General features: G+C 38.3%; 1 protein-coding gene across 9 annotated transcripts in view; it reads left to right on the top strand.

Annotated features, from left to right (window-relative positions):
• Positions 1 to 12,072, top strand: part of SLC4A4 (solute carrier family 4 member 4) — a 523,229-nt gene that overhangs the window by 501,648 nt on the left and 9,509 nt on the right. For all 9 annotated transcript variants that reach the window (XM_056803353.1, XM_007495656.3, XM_056803351.1 and 6 more), the window contains 3 exons: positions 1,165 to 1,233; positions 5,701 to 5,874; positions 6,870 to 7,031. In XM_056803353.1, the coding sequence (XP_056659331.1) occupies positions 1,165 to 1,233; positions 5,701 to 5,874; positions 6,870 to 7,031 (405 nt within the window). The remainder of the gene's footprint in view (positions 1 to 1,164; positions 1,234 to 5,700; positions 5,875 to 6,869; positions 7,032 to 12,072) is intronic.

The following is a 12,072-nucleotide window of genomic DNA, read 5'->3' as shown; positions in this document are numbered from 1 at the left end:
AAGTAGAGATCATAAAAATATAAATGTATATGTAAAAATATATGTTTATGTAGTTGAAAAAATATACAAATAGTCTTAGAAATTATACGCATATAGATAGTGATGTACTTATATAGACATTCAAAATATATCTGCATAAAATATTTACATATGTGTAATATATATCTATCCTATACACACATATATTTCTGTCTAGACTATAAGCTTTGTAGAAACCAATTTGTCTTGAATTTTAGAATTTCTTAATTTATGGAATATTTTATACCAAAAAGAATTTTCAGTGCATCATATAGTGAATGAGCTAAACTAACCAAACAAGAGGCTAGATGGCATAGAGTGCTGCGCCTGAAGTGCGAAGACCCGAGTTCGAGTGTGTTTGAAACACTAAAGGCTATGTAACTTTGGGCAAGTCATTTAACCCTGTTTGCCTCAGTTTCCTTTTCTGTAAAATGGACATAATAATAATAGTAATGTCTACCTCAGAATCTTCTTGTGAAGATCAAATTAGATAATGCTAATATAATATTTTGAGATCTGCTTTGAAAGCTATATAAATATTAGCTATTGACATCTTTATTCATTGCTGTACTTCCTAGTTTGGATATGAGTACTAATGAGCTATTTATATCAAGTAACTAAGACACTCCCTCTATTTTACCTCTTTGTATCAGGAATCTTCACCTTCCAAGTAAAAATACAAAACAAACAAAAAACAAATGTGCCTCTATAGAAGTTATTTGAAATTAAACTTGGAGAACATTTTCCCTTACACTCACTTTATTTTTATTCCTTGTTACTGTTTTAGAGTTTTATTGATTGAAGCATAATGCATGATCACTATAGAAATCAATAATGTCAATAGTTGTTTTATGTTGGAATTAGACTTCAAATTCAATGCATCATTTTTGAGAGACAACGTAGGGGATTGACTGAAGTTGGGAAGACCTGAGTTCAAGTCTGGTCTCTGGCACAGACTGGGTGACCCTAGATAGATCATTCATCCCTCTGCACTCATGCACTGCCATGGGCAGAGTAGCTACTGATTAGCACATCCTAATCTGATGAAATCATCTGTCTGGTATAAAAGAAAACAAAAAGTAGTTCTTAATTATTTGGCATTCAGTATTTACTAAGCCCTGCTTTTTTGACTTTGTTCCTCCCTAGTTTATTCCCATGCCTGTACTCTATGGCGTGTTCCTGTACATGGGGGTCGCATCCCTGAATGGCGTGCAGGTAAGTTTGCCATAGTAACCCAGTGCCCTGCTGATAACAAGTCAGGTCTTCCAGTAAAGAACCTTTGAAGGAAAATGGTAATCATTAACTGCCTGCTTTTCCTCATTTCACCTCTTTTCATTCTCGAGACCTTAGTGTTTACCAAGCCAATCATACCCCACATTCTTGCAGATGAAGTTCATAAAGGTCAGTGGACCAGGTAGGCAACCAAGTCACAATTCTTGTGTTGCCAAAAGGAAACACATCCCCTGCCTCTGCTGGGCTCTGCAATGGGGCAGTAGACCATCTCGAAGCACTGGCATGTAGGTGCTGGTGGACAGCCCTCAGCGTGGGAATGGGACTACTCCCTGAGGTCCAGCTTGCTTCTCCCCTGGCCTCTGAGCAGGGACCAGACTGTTTAGCACAAATAAAAGAAGTGAGCTAATGTTATTTATGGCTTGTTTTTACTCTTAGCCATCAGCCAAGGGAATACTGCTATTCACAATCTGGTAAAGCCAATTCTATCGTCTTCCCCCTCCTGCTCCCAACACCTTTAAAAAAAATCACTGGGGGGAAATTATGTAAGGGACATTTTCTCCTTCTGAAGCCATAATTTAATTGGCAGCAGGAAATTGGAAGTGTTTCTACTGCTTTCTGGCACCTCATTAATTGCAGCCTTCTTTAGCACTTAACAGTGTTTTAATTACAAAAGGCTCCATGTTCTCCAAACACCAAAGGAATTTATTTGGGCCCCTTTAAATGGTCCTTGCTTTCTTTCAGTCATTGGATTTATAGGAGTTTGAGTTGGGAGTCAGATGGAGCTGGGCCAGTGGCCAGGTCACCTATAAGAGAGAAGCCCATTGTAGTATATATGTACTTTTGGTATTCTGCTCCGGGACGGAGTCGTTCACATGCGCTGGATAGGTGGTCAGGATGCCAAAGGATCTGGCCTCTCCTTTATTGTGGGAGCGTTTGGATTAGAAGCAATCTGTTCCCCGGGTGTGAATGATAGACAAGCTGGCCCTCCACAGAATTGAATGTGTTTGGGGACACCTAGGAAAGTTTGGGGAGACACGGAACCAGAGTCCTTGAATATAGACTTTGACTCAATGAATCTCCTTTTATTCTTGTGTGAAGGGACTAGCAGAGTACACATTGATCTTTGGCCTCTGTCATTGGGCCTCTAGGTAAAGGTATGAATTTGAGAGCTTTTTTACTGCTTTCTCCAAAAGACGTCTTTTAAAGCAAAAACTGTTTTGATCTGTATCCATACATGACCATTTTAAATCCTTCTCCTGACTCACTCTGTGGGACAACAAATAAAGGCTAAGACAAATGGGATGCCTTGTCCAGATTGTACTTTTTCATTGTTTATTCTATTGTCAACAAATTGAAAAAGATGGTTTTCTCATGTACAAAATAGGTATAACTGTATCTATAGTAATTCACAGGGTTACTAGGAAGCCCAAGGGAGAGAATATATATAAAGATATATATTCTCTCCATATATATATACATATATATATATATATTCTCTCCCTTGGGCTTCCTCCTTCCTATATATGTATATATGTTATATATATAAAACATGCTGAAAACTTTATAAATACTTATTATTATTATTATTATTATTATTATTATTATTATCGGGCAAGTGGACATTCTGATTTGGCTCAAATGTTCTTTGAAGACCAACCCTTGATTTGTCTAGGTTCTTCTGAATTCTGCCTAGATTCTCTAAAGGAAAATGTCAAAGTATTCCTCTTAGATTCTGTAAAGGAAAATGGCACAGTATTGCAACCTGGGCTAATAGAACGACCATGGATAAATAGGTACATTGGTTTACCGAGGGATTGAAAAGGTGCTTTGAGGCTATTTTGTGGTAGTCTAAATTACAAAGGGGGAGATCCTTTATGAAAGAGATAAATCATATACGATGTTGCATGGAATTGACTTTTGAAGTCTAACTTTTTTTCCCAAACTCCAGAGCAAATGTTCAAAGAAATAATACCTTGTCTTAGCATTTGTAGTTAGCTACATATGTATAAATAAGTTTGAATCCTGCATTGGAAAAAAAGGATCCAGGAACATCCTATAAAACTTATTAGAAAACGAGAGCAATTATCTGTGCATATGCAGAAGTCTTTTCATTAACAGAAACCCCCCAAATCCTGAGAATATGCTTAGTGTTGTGTAACCTCTCTCTCATCCCAAGTGTCATTGGAAAGACTCTTAATTAGCAGGAAATTATATCATCCCATTCCTCAAGATGAATGAATGAAATATAACTTTTGGAAGGAAATTGTCTTTGAATGGGAAGGGTCCTCTCAGATAGGATTGACTCTGGTAGTAATCTAATCCAAGGTCTATTGTAGAACTAATTCCATTTCTATCACCACCACTACCATTGCCCCTGAAGCATGTATTTGCACACAGCAGTGTCATAGACACATCTGAAGGGCATCCTGTATTCTAGCTAGGAGCTTATAAGACAGAAAATATCCACATTTTTTTTTTTGCAGAGGAGAGGGAAAACTACACTCTGAGGGAAAAGGGGATGAGTTTGGTTTTCTGAATGCACTAAATGATGTATAATTTTCTGAAATAAGGTAGTTCCTAAGCATGGGCAACAGATGGATTTCTTTGTTCTCTTTTTAAGAAGAGAAACATAGAGTCAGTCTCAATGCCTGATCTAGCATCATGCAACAGGGAATTGGGCGAGAGATCCCTCTCCTAGGTGTCAATTAATAAAAATAATGCAGAATGCAATGATATAGGACAATTCTGAGGGACTCACGAGAAAGAACACTATCCACATCCAGAGGAAAAACTGTGGGAGCAGAAACACAGAAAAAAAACAACTGCTCAATCACATGGGTCGATGGGGATATGATTGGAGATGTAGACTCTAAACGATCACCCTAGTGATATTGATATTTGTATTAATAATATGGAAATAGGTCTTGATTAATGATGGTAAAACCCAGTGGAATTGTGTGTTGGCTACAGGAAGGGGGTGGGAGGAGGGGAGGGGAAGAACATGAATCTTGTAACCATGGAAAAATATTCTAAATTGATTAATTAAATAAAAATTTTCAAATAAAAAAATAAAAGTAATGCAGAGCATCTGAAATTTCTATCATTTTGTCCTATGGTGCTCAGAAAATTCTTTACTTCATTTATCTGTGCCACATTTGTGCAAGAAATCAAATTAATCAATCCACAAGCATTTGTTAAGTGGGACAGGCACCAAGCTGGGAATTAGCAATACAAAGATAAAGATAGAACAGACCTTGCCTTCAAAGGGGTTCCATTCTTTTGAGAAAGATATTATAGCCACAGTTAAGTAAAAAAAAAAATGTCCACCAGAAAAGGCAGTGTTTTGTTGTGGGGGAAATAGGTAGCAGAGGACATCAGGGAAGGCTTCATTCAGGAAGTGGTTTTGGAACCAAGTGTGGTTCATCTAGGATTGAAGGAAAACAAATACAAAAGCTTGGAGATGAGAGATGGGACAAAAGGAAAAAAAAAAGTTGGATGGTAGTATCATGGTGACTTAATTAAAATGAGCTTCTAGGGCCCTTGAGTTCTAGCCTAGTAGATTCCCCACCTCTGGACTACATTATCTACCTTTTCCTTGTACCTACATCACAGAATTCCTGTGAATATCTTAGAGCAAATGAAATGGTGTATGGAAAGCAATCCTTAAAATTTGATATCAACATAAATATACCTATATGTCAATTATTATTATTTTACTGAGTTAGTGAAATAGAAATGACTCTGAGGCTTGGGAGATACTTTTTTTCCTTGAGAGAGAAGCATGCCTGTGGAACTCTAAACTTCTCTGTTTAGCTCTTACTGCCCCACATAACCTGACCCCAGCCCATCTCTTTTCGGACAAAATTCCCCTGCCTCCACTGTGCAATCTAGTCAAACTAACCTTGCCTCTGTTCTTCACTCACTCTCTCTCTCTCTCTCACCCCTGGGCCCTGTGCTGGCCATCCCTATGATTGGAATGCATGTCTTCATGAGCTCTGCCTCAGAGCAACCCATTGCCTTTATGATGCAACCCATGTGCCATCTTTCTGTAAGAGTCTCTTCCTGATATCCCGATAGCTAGTGCCTTCCCTTTCAAACTACCTGATCTGTAACCACTTATTATTTATATTATATTGTAATCTATGTTTGCATATAATATATTATAAATTATGCTCTCATAAATGTATTATGCTATATACATATATATATAATATTTATATATACACTTGTCTCCTCCATTGGAATGTAATCTCTGTGTAAGTAGAGATCATTCCATTCTTTGCACTTATTCCCTGGTGCCTAGCATAGTGCCTTGGCACACAGTTGGTATTTAATAAATGTTCGTGGATTGATTGATTGGTCAAGGAACTTTATATGGATATTGAATGAAGCTGGTCTTGTGAGCCAGTCCTAGAGCTAATGCCCGGTCCCTCTCCCTTTCTTTGCCAGTTCATGGATCGTCTGAAGCTGCTTCTGATGCCTCTCAAGCACCAGCCTGACTTCATCTACCTTCGCCATGTCCCTCTGCGCCGTGTGCACCTCTTTACTTTCCTCCAGGTGCTCTGCTTGGCCCTTCTCTGGATCCTCAAGTCCACAGTGGCCGCCATTATCTTTCCAGTCATGGTAGGGATTTCTGTGCACTTGAAATGTGTTCTAGTGAGATATTACAACATCAGGTGGTTTTTATGTTGGCAGCAGACACACCTGTCTTCCTGGGTGGCTCTGAGATTGGTGAGAACCATCTAAAAGCATTTCCAGTACCCTGTGTATGTGTGTACAGCACTCTCGCCATGTAAGGAACACTGGTACAAGTGCCCTGATATTTTAGAGGAGGAAACCAAAGCAAGGAGCACCTTGTCTGAGGACATTGGATGAATTAATTATAGGAGGCACAATTGCAAATCTCTACCTTTGAGTTTCCTACTGTCTTGTCCCACTGTGTCAGTCTCTGATTAAGAATAAACCTGGACCCTCTGAGAGTCTCTTCTTGCCACAATAGGAAAACATCCAAACAGTTAAAAAGTGAAATGATAGAAGGGAAAATTCATTCCTATAAATTTCACCACTTATATTCCTGTTTTCCTTTGAGATTCCCCATTCCCGGCAAGAAATCAGAACCATGCATTCAGCATAGGGTCAAGCTCAGGTCTGCCTTATGCTGTGCTATCTCCTTTACTCGTGTTTCATATTAATAATAATAAAAGGGGATGGGGCTAGGTGGCCCCATTGAAAGCCAGGTGTAGACATGGGAGGATCTGGGATCAAACCTGCTCTCAGATAGACTTCCTAGCTGTGTGACCCTGGGAAAGTCATTTAAAACCAGAAAGCAAGGGTTTAAAGAAAATAATAATAATTGTTGTTTTTTCTCATCAGCAGCCCTGGTTTGTTTGGTTGTTGTGTCATGAGATTATGTGTGAGTAGTGTGTGCTAGATATGAGACAGAGACAGAGAAGTTGTCAGTCTTTCTTTTTCAAAGAACAAGACTTGAGGCCTGTGAGTGCTGCTACTACCTTACCAGAGGAAGGTCTTAGAGCCAGTCTTGTATCCATCCTTACATACCTGTTGATCATATCACCATATACTGTCTTTCCTTAGTGTATTTCTCTTTGTTGTTCCAGATACTGGCTCTTGTAGCTGTCAGAAAAGGCATGGACTACCTCTTTTCCCAGCATGACCTCAGTTTTCTTGATGACGTCATTCCAGAAAAGGACAAGAAAAAGAAGGAAGATGAGAAGAAAAAGAAAAAGAAAAAAGGCAGTCTGGATAGTGACAATGATGATGTAAGAAGTTTTCCAGCATTCCAGAGGAAAGCTAGCCAAGGCATCAATGGGGAAATTAGGTTTCTTTCCCTTTTTGGGAAAGGGCAGTGGTTTCAAGTATGCACAAACCACATTCCTAGGTCTGTCAAATAGCTTTATTCTTGTCTTAGAACTGGGTGTTCTCAGTCATCTTCTTTTGTTTCATTTTTCCCCCTTGCCTCTCTCTCTAGTTATTTCAAATTTACATACTCTTTAACAATGATACACGTCAGAGCCACTTATTTTACCAGCATATTGATAAAGAACTCTGGGCTGACAGAAAGAAAGCATAAGATGGGATTGATTTGGTTACAACACTTTTTACACTTTACCTTTTGATTTTAAATGATCTTCATTTTTAAATATAATTAAATTTATTTTAAATTTAAATTATCTCCTATAATTCTGTAAGCATCTTGGGAACATGATATTTAATATGTCTCTGCCATTATCATAATTGATTTTAGGTGAGTAGGTTTATCTCCTGGGCAACATGTGGTTAGGCAAAATGAAATCTGTCCATTAGCCTAGGCTGACAGTCTTTATAATTATCTATCAGTATGTCTATCTCTCTAACTCTATAGGTGGATATCTATGTCTATAAATATATTTATAGACATCTATCTCTATATAGATAACTATATTTAAATGTCTCCCTCTCTCCCTCTCCTGTTCCTTCCTCCACTCCCACCATGTTCCATATCAGGTCTCCACCTGTTCAAAGAACAGAGTGATGCCTTTTTTCATCTTCTCCATGAAGATAAATTTGGTTTTTGCAATTATCCAGTATTCCATTTATTTTCTTTTCTCTTTTTTTGGGGGTCATTGTTATCCTTTGATAACATTCTCAAGTGCTGGTCTCTAAATAAGTGGCTCACACTCTCTTTCAAAGAGGACCAATGGCATCATAGGGTGATGTCTTGACTTGTGTGTGAATTGGATTTAAGTGAGGCAGAGCTGTACAAAATGATCAGCAAATATATTAAGCCCATAATAAATATTTTTGTTGCTTGGCAAGAGTTCTTAGGAGCTGTTCTCTCTGGCTATAACCAACATTAGTATAATTAAATATGGAGGCAAGATGGAATAGGAGTTGTTATAAAGCTTGGCTCTGAGTTGAGATGACCAGAGTGTAAGCCCAGGCTCTGACATCTCCCGGCCATGTAACTCTGGCCAAGTCACTTATTTCTCTTGATAGAATCCAGGCAATTAAAAAAAGATTCTAAGTTGTGAAAGCATTGCAATCTGCAGTGGCAGAAAAAGAATTTCTTTAGTGACTGTTGGAATCACAGATACATATGTCTCTCTCTAGATATATTTTGTATGTTTACGTGCACATCTATATGTAGAGAGATTGTGTTTACATGCATGCCAGTTAATAAACATCTATTAAGTACGTAGTGCATGCTAAGTGCTAGAGTTACAGAAAGGCAAATGGCAGTCTCTACCTTCAAGGAGCTTACAACCTAATGGGGGAGATGACATGCAAACCATGTACTATATACAGGGGAAACAGAAAATCATTACTAGAATTAAGGAACAATTAAAAAGGACTGGGGAAGGATTCCAGTAAATGATAAGATTTCGGTCTGGATTCAATGGAAATCAGGCAAGCGAGTAGTCAGAGAGGAAGATGGTATATGTGAGTGCAAATCATATACATATATATGTGTGCACATATACACATATATATCTTCCTCCTCCCTGTAGAAATCGACATACACACATGTATGTACCTTCCCATACACATGGAAACAAATAATTAATAGAGGGAAGACACTGGAATTGGGAAGGCTGGGGAAGGTTTCCAGTAAAAGATAGGAATTTAGTCAGGACTTAAGGAAGTCAGGAAAGTCAGTGGTTAGAGTGGAAGAGGGTACATGCATATATGTGTATGTTTGTGGGTTCATGTTTGTGTGCGTTTGCATACAGATCACACATACGTATATTCCCCACTCTGTCTAGATCTATAGGTCTCCACACAGACACATACACATATGTATATGGAAGTAATTAACAGAGGGAAGGTACTAGAATGATGAGGTTCTACATACATGGCACTTTTGATGGGACCTCCCCAAGAAAAAGTCTAGTAGAGATAGAGCAGGTACTCAAAGTGGCCAAACAAGGGGACATCCATTACCAATTTGCTGGTCTGAGAAAGTGTCATTCAGAGATTGCCCCACACAAAATGAATAATGACAAGGTGCCCCGTCTTGTTAAAATTTGAATTATCACTCAAAATTCACAAAATCAAATAAGTGTAAAAGAAATTTAAATAATTTAACTTTCAAATGAAATTTTTGTAAGTTTGTTGCATTTATACTTCTGAAGTTGTTAAGACTTAAAATGTTACCAAGATTTTTGGGACACCCCATTTATCATAGTGATTTCTACTATGCAAATATTTGAACTGTCCTCCAAAATTCACAAAATTCTGCTTTACAACTTACTGGCTAATCAGTGCCAACTGTTCTAGAGTTTTACCATAATGACAAGTAAAGGGCATTAGAACATGCATTGTCTTAAAATAGATGCAGAGATCAATGGTGTAGACCAAGCAATTCTCTTGGATGGTTCTGGCTTTAGCAGAAAGGATGTGGTTACAGCCTTCTCTTGCTAAAGGAGGAGGTTATCTCAGAACTGCCAGTGCTCCATAAGGAATGTTTAGTCATTGCAATTAGGCAGTCTGGAACTAGTCTGTGTTTAAGAAACACTCAAAAGAAAGCCATGCACAGTTTATCCTAACAGCTCCTTAAAATGTTTGGGAAAGAAATGATTGTTTTTCTTATAAGAATATATCTATTCTGAATGGAGGTAATAAGTCAAATCGAGTCAATAAGCATTTATTTAGTTCCTTCTGGGTCCCAGGCATTCTGCTAAGTGCTGGAGCTACAAAGAAAGGTAGAAGACAGCCCCTGCTTTCAAAGAGCTCACTGTCTAAGGAGGGAGAAAACAGGTAAACAATTTTGTACAAATAAAATACTGATATGCAAAATGGGAGATAATCTCAGAGGGAAGGCACTAAGATTAAGGAGGATTGGGAAAGGATTTTAATCAGAAGTGGAACTTTAGCTGACACTTGAGAGCCAAGTTATAATGGGATTATACTAGTAATCCCTGCCAACCACAAAGAGACTTACTTGGACTCTTCTGTTTTCATTATTTAAAATTAAATTTGGGATTTTTTTATTGAACAAAAAAGTATTTTCTTTCCCATTAACTTTTGATAAAGAGAAAATATAAATCTTTTAGAATAAATAAAAAATAGCTTGGCAAAACAAATTCCATTGGGAAAAATGGAGATGATAGAGGAGGAAATCCCATCTGAAGATGGGATAGACTGGAATTTTGTATATGCCTATAGTGAGGTTAGCCTTGGCAAAGAGAAGGGCTCTCTCTCCATGTGAGACAGAGGTGAAAGGAGGAGAGTCAAGAAAAATAACTTGGGAGTAATATGAATGGGGAGCAAAGGAGAAGAGGGAGTTCGATGAATGGCCTCAATTTTTTTTTCAGGAAAATATGAGGCCAAGTTCTCCTCAGCTAAGAGGGTAAGGAAAGGAGGAGCCATGGGAGATTTGAGGAGGGATGAAAAATTATGGAAGATCCTCCATGGTGAGTGGGATAGTGAATTCATTAGGGAGATGTAAAAGGATTGCCTTGTAGCAGTGATGCCACAGTTGAAATTCTGTTCTTCTCATAAATTGGTAGTGGATTTAGTCACCATGGTTTCATGGTTTTCTCCAGCTATCTTTATCAGCACAAAAATAGAAGTGAGCACAGTGTATGGTGGTAGTAATCCAAGCCTGGCAGGACAGCATCATCTACAGGATGAGAGGGCAAGGGTCTGGAGGAGAGATTATAGGATTCAGCGGAACTGGAACCAAGGAGTCAGATGTGGCAAGGAAGAAAGGTTAATTGGTGCAAGGATGATGGCCTGGGAAAGAACTGAGGGGTGGAAGGTGTGTGTGTGTGTGTGTGTGTGTGTGTGTGTGTGTGTGTGTGTGTGTGTGTGTGTGTGGAGTCATTGTGAGGATGAAGAAGAAGGGTCATGAGTCAGGGGAAATCTGAAATGATAGATGGTTATGATCAGAAAAAGGAATTTCAGTCAAGACCATGAAAGTAGAACACATGCCATGATAGAAGACTGTTAAATTTCCTTTCCCAAAACACTGAAAATACTTAGGAAAAGTGGTGTGTGATGGTTTAAGGTCCATTCTGCTAGAAGGTGAGGAGATGGACCCAGTGTGCTGCTGAGATTTCATCCAGCACTATTATTCTAGAAGAAATGGACGTCATGAAGGAGCATTTATAGAGTAAGTGTATCTTTCATCACAGAATATTTATATAATGTTTCTTCAGCCCTCCACATTTGTCACAAAGGTCTTGGAGATAAAAAGATTTTTTAAAAATCTTGGTTTGGACGAGGGTTTTTCTTGCTGTTTTGAAATTCTGCAATTCTTTAATTTTTTTCAGAGTAAAACATATTTAGTCTGAGACAATTAAGAACCTGACATTTTGGAGCATGTTAGGATGATCTGAGCATATTATAAATGTATTATTATGTTTTACCGCTCTGTCCTCTCTCACATTTCCATTTGAAAAGGGACTTACTTGGCTGAATGTGGCTAGTGGGCAGTTTTCTATGGGTTGAGCTTCTTGTGGCCTGGCTTAAGTTGCTGACAAGCATGCCACAATTGGGGAATGGGCCCAACTATTAGTTTCAGGTACTATTGGTGGAAGTCCCAGGTTCCTTGTATTTGCGGATGCTGCTGTTGTCCTTTTGAGTCTGCTGAGGAGGTTGCAATTAAGGGAGGACCCCTAATCTGTTGCCAGGAAATGAAGGCCAGTGAAAATAACATTTTCTGCTCTTTTTGTGATCATCAGGAACATGTTTGAGGTGTTGTAAGAAGACAAACCCTTCTGGGTATTCTTCTGTTATTAACTCGTGTTAAATCCAGACAATCAACAAAAGACTGATTAGTAACATTTACCAATTATCAAGGTCTAAATAATCACACTG

The sequence above is a fragment of the Monodelphis domestica genome, chromosome 6 (assembly GCF_027887165.1).
Source record: "Monodelphis domestica isolate mMonDom1 chromosome 6, mMonDom1.pri, whole genome shotgun sequence".
NCBI lineage: Eukaryota > Metazoa > Chordata > Mammalia > Didelphimorphia > Didelphidae > Monodelphis > Monodelphis domestica.
Note: the sequence above shows the minus strand (reverse complement) of the source record. Positions and strands in the feature narration are given on the sequence as shown.